The sequence below is a fragment of the Betta splendens genome, chromosome 9 (genome assembly GCF_900634795.4).
Source record: "Betta splendens chromosome 9, fBetSpl5.4, whole genome shotgun sequence".
NCBI classification, from domain to species: domain Eukaryota; kingdom Metazoa; phylum Chordata; class Actinopteri; order Anabantiformes; family Osphronemidae; genus Betta; species Betta splendens.
The window spans coordinates 20899533-20911402 of NC_040889.2; the positions used below are offsets into that span (position 1 = coordinate 20899533).

Sequence of the window (11870 nt, forward strand, 5' to 3'; positions counted from 1 at the left end):
CCTCGCGCAGGTCATATGACGCGCAACCGCTTCCTCTTCACGGGGGACAGAGGTTTGAGCACAAGAAACTCAATCTGCGCGTCACGTCTGCACACCTGACAAATACAAGAAGCCGTCACACGTTCATGACACACGTTTGGGTCATGGTGCAAAAACAATGAAGCAAGGCTCAGGGCGTTTTACAAATTTTATAAATTTATAAATAAAAAATATATAGGTATACGTGATTTTTTGTTTATTTAGCAATACTTTTAGGGAAGAGTTTTAAAGAACGTGTAGCAACCTGCAAACAGGCAAATAAATCACAAATGAAGAAATTAGGGATGTGAAAACACAGAGTTGACTTGCAGGTCAACTGCACAGACTATGTGGTCGCCATTCGACTTAATTCAGACACGCGCGCGCGCGCGCACACACACACACACTTCCTAACGAACAGGAACATTTTGTCACCAGATGTTTTTGGCGCCTGATGTTTGCACCTGTTGCACGCGCTCACCTCCCGTGACAGGTGTGTATGAATGACACCGTTCTCTCCGGTGTTTCTGCTCGCCTAGGCTAACCCGTGCACGTCTGCGCACGCGCGCGTGACCTAGTTCTCTAGCTGACTGAGAACGAGTGATAACACAACACATGCAGTTTTAAAAGGAGAGGCTCACGCTAATTCTTTCTTTTATTTATGTCATTTTGATTGTGGTTGTAGCCAAAGGAATCACAAACTGCCCAACAAACCGCCCGGCGCGCGCGACTCCCTCCAGTTCCTCAACGCGAGCGCACGAGCGCAGGGGAGGAGGACCTGACTGGGGCTACGAGGGCGCATAGATCACATCCGGGGCTGGTTTATTCTAATAACGAAACGTCCAACCCGGAAAGAACACAAGTCTGCTGTAATCCGAGCACACAAACAAACAGACGCAGGCGAGACGCCCCGATGCGCCGCGGCTCCGTAACTGTGCGCTGCTCGGAAAAGTTGGTGAAAACTTCGTGTGCCATGCGTCCGTCCGCCAAAGCGGCGTCCCTCCGCTCCGCCTCGTAGCCGCGCAGGGCGCTGGCTGTGGCGCACACTGACAGAGTCTCCGCAGCGGGTGAGTAGGCAGTCGACGGTGGCACTTTGTGACCGTTTGTGTGTGTGTGCGAGTGCGCGTGCGCGTTGCGCGCGCGGATGGCACGGCGCGGTACAGTAGGTGTGGCGGGCCGCCGCGTCTGCGGAGCTGGTGAGTCAGTGCAGGTCATCTGAGCTGAACACATGTATTGTCTGTCAGGTGCTGCTGAGTAACTCCGCTGGGGCACATTTAAGCTTTTCCCATGGTCACGCTGTGCACGCGCGTCCATGAGCACGAGGCCGGTCACACAGTTGAGCTGAGGGCTACACGTTGAATGTTAGGACGTCCAACCCTCAGTGTGTCCTAATCTGCCGTTTCACGTGTTTCAATCAGTTTCAGTGGCTCAAACTGAAGTGTCTGCTAATAAACCCCGTGTGTGTGTGTGCGTGGGTGGGTGGGTTGGTGGGTGTGTGGTTATAATTCACAGCCCTGGAAGTGGTAACAGCCAGTATCACTGCAGTGATCTACACGCTGTCGTCTGTTGTAGATACGAATGTCTCTACATTTACAGCAGCTGATAGACTTGCATTAAGCTGCTGTGTTTTAATGCCTGTCTCTGAATTAGTTGATAAATAAATTCGTGGATAAAGTTTTGCCTCAACCACAACCAGTTTGTGTGTGTGTGTGTGTGTGTGTGTGTGTGTGTGTGTGTGTGTGTGTGTGTGTGTCTGTGTCTGTGTGTCGTTTTCACTTTCCCATTACAGCAACTTCTAAAGGGCGTTTTCACCGTGACCTATTTAATCAGGCAAAAGAAGACGCGTCTTGAACCCGCAGATTTTTCAAAGCAGTTTCACAAAGAGGCGTTTTTTCCCCCCAAACCATCGATGTTACAATAATTGAAAATAGTTGCACGGGAGCTGAACCGGCTCGGCGAAGGTGCAGCGCGGTTAACGGTCCGGTGGAAATTCAACATTGCCGCTTGGGATCAAAGCCGAGGCCGCTCGGCGCCGGCAGAGGGGACGGCAGCGCGGCTCTCAGAACCAGAACCGAGCTGCCGCCCCCTCTCTCGCTCACAGACCCGGCCCAGAGTGGCTGCTGAGCTCCGCTCGGCAGCTCCGTGATTCACGTGCGCGGCATCCTTTAACGGACCCGTCTCCTCCCGCCCGCTCCTCACCCCCCCCCCCCTCTTCTCCGGCCAGTGGAAATGTGCGCGTGTGCAGATCTTGAGCGCAGTCTGTAATTTCTGGCTGTGGTGGAGGGCCCCAGCTCGGCCCCGGGCTGCGGGGTTTGCAGCTCAGCCTCAATCACGTCACATGAAAAACTGCTGAGTGCGTGCGGGTCTCTGCCTCCCGCCGCTGCGCGCGTGCACGTGTGCGCGTGTGTCGTACGCTAAATGAAAGCCAGTTCATCCTCCACGTCTGCGCCGCTCTCGCTCTCTCCTCACATTCACCCCCCCCCCCTGTCTCCCTCCGCCTCAGTGACATGCGATAGCGGCAGCATGCCGTACGTGGACCGCCTGAACCGCGTGTGCGGCTTCCTGGACCTGGAGGAGAAGGAGAACAGCTGCCGCTTCCAGAGGCGCTACTTCATCCTGGACACGCAGGGGAACGCTCTGCTGTGGTACATGGACAACCCTCAGGTGCCTCCGCGCGCGACACACCAACAGCGCCAGGAAGCGAAATTGCCCAATGGGAGCGCTCGCTGTAGCCTTGGACTCTGAGCCCGTGTGTTTGTGTTTGCCTGCAGAACCTGCCCAGCGGAGCCAGCTTCGTTGGCAGCCTGAAGCTGACCTACATCTCAAAGGTGAGGGGGTCCGAGGGACCTGCTGCCCGCCGCCGCCGCCGCCGCATGGAAACCAGGACGCGGCGGCTCACATTCACCGCTCACTGTAGTGCCTGTGTTTGCTCTCGGCTCAAACGGGCCGATGTAGTGGAGTTTTCCAGATGTCAGCGAGCTCCATGATATAAGCAGAGATAATGACGTGTGGATTTACTGCACTGTAGCGCTGACGGCTCCTCTCTTCTCATCTTCTCTTCTCTTCTCATTCCTTCCTTCTCGATGTCACTTGTCTTCTTTTTTTCTTTGCGTCTCGCCTCCAGGTGAGCGAAGCGACATCGAAGCAAAAACCCAAGACCGAGTTCTGCTTCGGTACGTTTTTATGATATTTTTTTGTGCTTATTCATTCGCGCCCAGTGACGTGAAAGAGCATTCATTCAGTTTACATGTGATGCAATCCTGTAACGCTGTGGAACTGGTGTGTGATGCAGTCATCAATGCGGTTTCCCGGCGGTACTTCCTCCAAGCCAACGACGTGCCTGACATGAAGAGCTGGGTGGATGCTCTGAACAAGGCCAGCAAGATCACGGTGAGCGGGTCCTGCCGGGCCGGGCCGGGCCGTGCAGGCTGAGACCGGCCGTGCGGTGGCGGCTGCTTTCACACATGCAGCTTTTGTTTCTGTCTGACTGCGCTGGCACGAACGCCTGCGCATTTGCCCACCGGTGACCTGTCACTCACTTGGTGAATGGGGAAACCGTGAGCGGACGTGGATGTGAGAGATAACGCGATGGCGTCACTGCGGCGAAGGTGTCAAAACACCATTGTGTGTCAGTGAGAATGACATGCACATTTGCATCGTGTGTGTGGCCTTTAGGCCCGTGTGTGTGTGTGTGTGTGTGTGTGTGTGTGTGTGTGTGTGTGTGTGTGTGTGTGTGTGTGTGTGTGTGTGTGTGTGTGTGTGTGTGTGTGTGTGTGTGTGTGTGTGTGTGTGTGTGTGTGTGTGTGCGTGTGCGCGTGGCCTTTAGGCCCCGATCCAGGTGCCTGTGTGTGTGTGGCCTTTAGTCCAGGTACATGGCGATGGCAGACACCAGTGCTTCTCGTTTCTTCTCTCACCTGCACGCTGACGCCGGAAACGCTTGGCTCGCTCTCTTTCACTTCCCCCTCGAGTGAGGCGCTGCTCTGCCGCCTGCATTGCGCTTCCTCAGTCTCGAGGAAACCCAGGGTGAAAGCGTTGCGCAAAGCTGAATGGATGTGATGTAAAAGGAGGAAAAAACCCTTTTACCTGTGGATGAATAGGCTAAAAGTGCTTTCCCCATTAAACCCTGCACTCATTTTACAGTGAGCATGTGGTTGAATGGACTTAAGGTCTGTGGAGTAAACAACGCAGCCTGGTGTGAGACAGGCTGAACTCACCAAAATGATTCAAAATTCAAAATAATGGTGTTTGATATCAGTCATGCTCTCATGTATCAGTTATGATTGCCAATCCTGTCAGTTAGCTACAGCTCCTGCAGGAGGGCCTAAAATGCCTTCATCTCTCTCTCCAGATAAATAATACAGTATGAAGATAAATAGTCTACAACACCACACAGTTGTAATTATATGAAATATAATGAAATATAATCTGACTTTTTATTGCTCAGCTTGCTTTGATTGTATAAGACAGACCAAACAAGAGGCTGCATTGTAGTAAACGCTGTCCCGTGTGTTGGCAGGTTCCCAAGTCCGGCCCGGCTCCTCCGAGGCCCGATGTGACTGCTGTGATCAGCGACGCCCAGACGAGGCAGCGGCAGCAGGCCTACAAGACGGAGATCATCGGCGGCGTGGTGGTGCACACTCCAATCCAGGTGAAGCAGCGACGCCGGAGGGTCGAAATCCATCTGACATGGACGCTCGTGCGTCGCTCCTTCCCTCCAGAACCGCCGCTCGCAGCGCTTCTAATGACATGACTGTTGTGTGTTGAAACCCAGAACGAGAGCGAGGAGGCAGAAGGCAGAGAGAGGAAGGGCAACAGGCCGGGTGTGCTCAGATGCGGTTACTGTGTGAAACAGGGAAATGTGGTGAGTGCCCAGAGACTTCTGACTGATGAACTCTGTGTGTGTGTGTGTGTGTGAGTAAAAGCTCGGCCTGTTGTTTCAGAGGAAGAGCTGGAAGAGGCGCTTCTTCACCCTGGACGACAACGCCGTCAGCTACTTCAAGTCTGAGACGGTGAGGAGCCGGCCGCGTTCTTTGTTTCCCCGGCTCCCAGTCGGGCCGTGAGTGACTGAGCGACTCTCTGTCTGCCCAGGATAAGGAGCCTCTGCGAGCCATTCCCCTGAGGGACGTCCAGAAGGTCCACGAGTGCCTCGTCAAGTCCGGGTGAGTCCAAGCGCGGGAGTCCCGACTCGTCACTGTCTGGGCCCGATATAAATAAAGACTGTCAGCAGGTCGCGGGGTCAAGAGACTCCAGGCTCGAATGTGAAGATCGCTTCCCCTTTAACATTCTTCCGGATCCTTTTCATCACACTGGTTGAGTGTTGGATAAGAATCGACTGATGTCACACATGTGGGTAATTTAACGGTAGAAAATGAATTGAGGAAGTTTGTAACAGCCTCAGAGGTTCTCGCCACATTTTGACTTACAAAGTACTTTACACAATTTCAGTTCACACAAACCTGAACCGTCTACCGAGCCAAGAATCTGCTGCTTTTAATTACTACAACCAGCCTTTATGACCTTTAATTTATTTAAGTATGATACAATTCAGTTGGATATTTCGGCACAATTAATTTGCCCATGTTTGTCGATCAGTGAGCTCCTGCTGAGAGACAACCTGTTTGAGATCATCACCAGCAGCAGGACCTTCTACATTCAGGTAAGGCCCTGCCTCGACTCATTGCAACTCACTGATGTGATGCAGAGACAGTGTTTTTCTTTTAATACGTGATGTTCCTACGTGTTCCTGTCCAGGTGTTGTTTTCTCTAAATGCTCTGCTGCTGAAGTGTGGCACAGACTCCTCTTTTTTTTTTTTTTTTTTTTTTTTTTAAGTAGCATGAAAAGTTTGTTTTCATGAAACAGGCACAGCCATCTGTTGCCATAACAACAAAAACATCCTGTTCCACCCCCTGGGAGAACAGCTGACTAAGACCACGGGGTCGGATGAAATGGGAAGTGCTGGGAGACACAGAGAGAGACCGGGGCTGCGGCTGCAAGCACGGCCACTTTTATTTTTGCCTGAGCAAGAAAAAAAAGGAAGCGTGGAAACATTTCAACCGAAAAAATCAACACACAAACAAAAATAGATTAAACAGATGATAATCAAAGTAGAAGGAGGGAAAATGCTTTGAATGACAAACTAAAAGTACAGTAAGAGTCTAAAAAAAGCATTTGCTTATGTTCACTTACAAATAAACAGAAAATATAAACTTGGCCTTAAACAAATTTTCAGTTTCTAGCATCATAGAAATGATTGTTTACAGTTAAGTGGCAGGAAATAATGCAAACAGCAGCACAAACGTTACTTAGGCTGAAGTAAACAGTGGCACATTATTCTAAATGTGTTAAATATGACGTGTTGTCCTCTGCCTGTAGACAGACTCTCCAGAGGACATGCACGGTTGGATCAGAGACATCGAGACGAAGATCCAGGACTTCAGAGGTCCATCAAAGGTAACTCCTGTTTCTCCGCTTGGGGCAAAACCTCAGAAATGAGTAATAGCTTCTCACTGCTCTGTGTGTCCTGGAAACCAAACCCAGCCCTTGAGGATGATTCATGACTCGGCTCTTTTGCCCGTTCCATTGCAGAATATCTTCAAACGAGCGTCTTCCCTCTGCCGGAGTCACAACGCGTCTCAAGGCCGACCCAGCGAGGACCGGCGGCCGCAGCTGGTCAAGTCGTGCTCGGTGGCGCCGGGCTGGCAGCCGTGGACCCCGGTTCCGCCCGGCGAGCCCTCCATCCTGGACGCGGAGGACGAGGACAGCGCCTTCAGCTCCCTGCCCAACCTGCCGTCCCTGTCCTCGTCGTCCACCTCCTCCTCCACCTCGTCCTCCTCCAACTCCCTCTCCAACCCCAACCCCGGGCCGTCCGCCAGCGGACTGGGCCTCCTGACGGCGACGGGGGACGCGGCGTTCGTGCGCAGGAGGCACCGCTCGCAGCCTCAGGCCCAGAGTGAATGCAGCTTTCCCTTCAGCCTGGACGACGAAGGCATCCGCACCACAGACGTCTAGTCCGACCCGCCTGTGGGGACTAAGAGGTGTGTGCGCTCCCGTGAAATGAATGTGACTGGTATCAATAGTATTCCCTGCTAATGAAGTGGCGTCCGTGAGCGCCCCCTGCTGGTCCTGCCGCTTGCAGGAGGCCGAAGGGAGCGGTTGTGGCTGTTCACGGGACAGTGAAAAGGGTGATGGGGCTCTTTTTTTAAAGCGCCGTCCTCTGAAAACTTGAATACTCTGTATTTTAATTATTTTTACTCACATCCATTCGCAGGGCACATGGTTTTAACCTAATGCACTTACTTCCCACGCGTAACATTTCTGCAAGCGTTGTTGAACCCTGCTACAGTACAAGTACACACCTCAAGTGTTTTAAGGCATTTCAACACATTACACATTTTTTTTATATTCAAGCTTGGTCATTTCTTTTGAGCAGTGTTTTCCCCTCATTTCGTCCTGAGACACACACAATGTGAGTTTATCCACGTTGATAATTAACAAGCGTTTATCACTAAGATGTAATCGGGCGTCTGGGGGAAGGTGTCCTCATATAAAGGTACGCACACACCGACCCGGTCGCCGTCCGCAGCCGTGTTCAGGCTCAGGCACCATTTAATACTTGGCTAAAGGATCAATTGTCTCTGTTTTTTGCGGTACTTGTTGTAGAATGTACTACCGGCATCGAAGTACCGCCTGACGGCTTTCTACACGTGATGCTTGTTGTATTTGTCCGTGTGGACCCACGTGCCACACTTCTGTGTTGCTGTTGTGTTTTCACTCTTCTGTGCTCCGTCACGCCTCTGTGTATATAAAACAATGTTCTTCTTCTGTGGTGTACAATAAATGATGCTTTTTACTTGCTGGTGCTCGGTGTTTGTGGGTTCTGGCAGTTTGGCCTTCGACACTGCGCCGCAGCGTCCGTCCACATTTGACACCACAGACATCACGAAGGAACTTTGCAGCGGTCGCTAGAAGTGGCGGCATTAAAACTTCCAGCCTCCGCCTGCGTTTCCTCTCTACGGGGCACAAATGTCCGACCGGCGGGCACGCGGAGGGTCGAGGGCCAGCGTAATTGACCTTTAGCACCGTGGAGCGTAAATCGATGAATGCCACGTAGGTCCGAGCGCGTGTGCGCGCGTGCCCGTCCGGCGGCCGGAGGCGGCGTTAAGCGGAGCGTTTCACACGTCCGGTGCAGAGGTCCGCTCGGTAAAACGCCTAGAACCCTGTCCTGACCTCCGAACCACTTCCTCGTGCGCCCGGCGGTGCAGCTGTGGCGCTGCCGTAGAATGTCTGCGGTGAACGCTTTAAGCTGCGTCGCTAGGTTGAAAAAATAAAAAAAGGGCCCCGAGTGCCCGTGAAATGTCAGCTGTGTTGGAATGAGTTTTCAGTCGGTTAGAGACGAGGCTCCTCTAGGTGCTGAGCAGAAACATGGGAGGCGCCGATTAAACTATATGATGGAGGCTGGGTCTGTGGGGACGTGTTGAACAGACTCACTTCTGTGACTCCGGACGCTTTTGTTCGGCGAAGTGATCTGCGGCGTCGCCTGAGCTCCAGTGCCTGTGAAACAATCAGCAGATAAGCCTCTGGGAATACGGAGACACCCTTTAAGCCCCCTGGGCTCCATTTCTCGTCGGCACAGACATAATGTAAAGGTCACGTCACACCTCCGTTTGACGCCTGTGAGTGACAGGCAGCTCCGAGGGCAGACGCACACGCAGCCGCTGGAAATGTTAATGTTCCCACATGAGTGACTCTCTGCCGTATGAGTGTATGTTCATGTTCTGTCCGCATATATGATGAACACAGACGCGCCTCGTTACGTTTCTTCAGGACTTTGCCACAGCGGCGGCTTTTAAGGGTTGTTTCCCTGTTTGCATAAGACAACCGCTAGATGGCGCCGTGAGACACCACACGTCCACCAGAGTCTGAGTCCACGAGCAGAAAATCCAACCAGCCTTCACAGAACAACACGTCATTCAGTAATACAATAATAAAACGCCAGAAACCAAACAATGAATAACCACATTTTCCTTTGCTCATGCTTCACACTGATATTTTGAGTATTTAGTATTTATTTGAGTAATGAGTGAAAAAATGAGTGTATAGCTATTTTGTTGCTTGACAACTTGACAACATGCGACAACATCCAAGGTTCCACAAAAAACACTTAATCTACACGAGCACGTTCAATAAAGTTTTAATATTTTGGCTATTTAGTGCAACTGTTCCCAGTTCTGCCACTACTTCACTTGCTGCAGTGAGGTCTGTTTTTATTTGAATGAACCATGGAGAAAGTAGCTGCGATTTGTATTAACATGCCCCAAATCTACTGCTGGATTTTAAACACATCATTTTTAAATCCAATGGTGGAAACTTGAACAAACACAGTGATACATCTGTGCTATGTTTAATGTCGTCATAAGTTTTGTTAATGGTGACTAGAAACTAACTGATTAAAATGATTCTATTCTATCAGTCAATTTTAACAGCTTCGTAAACGTTTCATGGAAAATGACAGAGTTTCAGTAATATCTACAGATTTAACTGATATTATTTTGATTTGACACCACAGAGCAAAACAGACAACTGTATGGACTTGTTTACTACTAAACCACTGAGGAGAGCAGAACATTTAACTTGAGTCTCTCTAACATGTAATAAATAGTCATATTAATGTGGACCAGGTTTTGCTTCATCTGGACCCAGGAGCCCAGTCTGGCGCGCTGCCAGACCCCCACCCATTGCTGTTTCCCACATCAGACCACCTTACAAACTGGGGGCAGGGGGGCGTTGGAATGTATTTTGCCCTGTGTGATGTGATTGTTTGCAGAGAAATGGGTTGACCTTGCCCTCCAATGCCACACACACATGCACGCACTCGCTCTTGAGGTGTGTGAGACAGACCTGCTGAGTGCAGGAGGTCTGGGACCCCTTCACCACTTCCTCCAGACGGAGAACAGAGGATCCAATCAGCTGAAGCCAGGATGGGGCAATAATGAGCCGTCCAGCCACCGTCACCTCATTTCAGGTATTATTGAAACCTTCACATTCTTGTATTGCAAAATCCTAAAAACAAAGTTCTTTACTTAATTTTTAAGCGATAAAACATTGTGGTCTCTAGAAAGAAAATGACTGAAATAAACATTCACATTAAAGTGTTGTACGATTTGATTAAGATCAGATTAGAAAATTTGATTTTAGATAATCACAGTTATAATAGTAATCAAAGGTACAAAGAAAATGAAACATGATCAGCTTTCTGTTATGATAGAGAGAGAATTGTTTTATCTGAATCATAACTAGGCTTTAATGCTCTCATTGTTCTACGTGTAAATTAACATTATATTTTTAATGGCTCTAACTTTATTTTAGTTATTGTCACGTTATTGTTAATTCGTCATTTTTATAAGAAAGACGTCTTTTAAGGCAACACTTTCTGCCCGTGGGGTAAATCATCGAGGAGGCAACTAGAATAATTTAAAACGTTGTAACCTGGGGCCAAAATAGATGAATGTATTTCTTTTAATTGTTACTTTATTCCTCTAGGTTTTACAGACAGCAGAAGGTGAACGTGTTTTAAACTAACGAAGACAGATCACATAGTAAAGGAATGGGCATTTGTTGAAGCTGTATAATTTGAAGAATTATTTTCAATAAGAAATCATTGTCGACGCCTCTTTCTGTTTACAATTAATGACCAATGTAACGTAACAAAGCCTTTTCTTGATTTTGACTCCAAAGCCATTTCTTTTTAACACCAAAACTTGCTTTAAATATATATATATAAATGTATATTTTCCTCAATAATTAATAGATTTTACATAAAAGCTACTTAAATTAGTTTCAGAGCTAAGTGTACTAAACCGTGCAGCGTCCATCGTCCTGCCCGGGGATTAAATATGGAAAGAATAATAGTTCATATACAGCAGGGTGTACTGGACATTTGTTGCTCTTAGGCAAACCCAGAAATGCACAGCAATTATTTGAAGTTAATCAAATTCAAGTTTAGTTTTTTGTTGCTCGAAATTCTTGAAAAACTTTAAGATTGTGGCCAACAATTTAAATATGACTATCACGGACACGTTTCATTGTCTAGTCAGTGTGTGGGCGGACAGGTTATTGGTGCAAGCTTATCAAAACGGAATGTGACGGCATCTGCACGCGCGCGCGCGCACACACACACACACACACACACACACACACACACTGGTCCTGTGTGCGTCACGGCTGCACCCCGTCGCCGTCGCGTCCTGCCGGAGAGGCTGGACCGAGCTGTTCTAACCGGGGTGTGGGATTAAAACACGACCAGAGCTGCAGCGGTGAATTACTTTGGAAACAAGACGGCTGGAAAAAAAAACAAGGAATTGTCAGCGTAGCGAATTTTACGCACATTGGTTTAGGCGATGTCCAACATCAGTCTGCTGTCTTCATAATATTATTTATTAGGTATTTCATTCTTAAAAGAACACACTTTGGTTTATCACCATCTCTTAATATATCAAGATATTAATCTCTAAAAGGGTGATTTTTAACTTGCTATATCTCGGCACGAGCTGTTATACTAGAAATATGGTCAACAGCACTGACAGGTAGTATAATTCATTAATGACCTAATGCGTAAAATCTGTACAAACACATCTGAGTTTGCAGACCGTGCGTGTATGGATGAGTGGAGCAGCGTGGACGCGAGAGAGCGGCTGCAAATCGGGCTAAACTGTATTGGAGTGATGCTGAACTCGCGGTGACCCCGTCAACTTCCAACTCTGGAAGCCTCTTGTTATCAGGCTGTACAGTAATCCAGTCAAAGTGATGCGTGCTCGGGTCCACCTGCTGTTAGTGCCGCTTTAGGCCTTCTGCG

General features: G+C 49.2%; 1 protein-coding gene across 1 annotated transcript; it reads left to right on the plus strand.

Moving 5' to 3' along the window:
* Positions 1-707: 707 nt before the first annotated feature.
* plekha2 (pleckstrin homology domain containing A2) lies at positions 708-7868 on the plus strand. Its single transcript, XM_029163672.3, has 12 exons — positions 708-1085; positions 2522-2682; positions 2790-2846; positions 3143-3191; positions 3311-3408; positions 4535-4666; positions 4790-4879; positions 4959-5027; positions 5107-5177; positions 5611-5674; positions 6392-6469; positions 6605-7868. The coding sequence occupies exons 2-12, from the start codon at positions 2542-2544 to the stop codon at positions 7025-7027; spliced, it is 1272 nt and encodes a 423-aa protein (XP_029019505.1). The 5' UTR covers positions 708-1085; positions 2522-2541; the 3' UTR covers positions 7028-7868.
* Positions 7869-11870: the final 4002 nt, after the last annotated feature.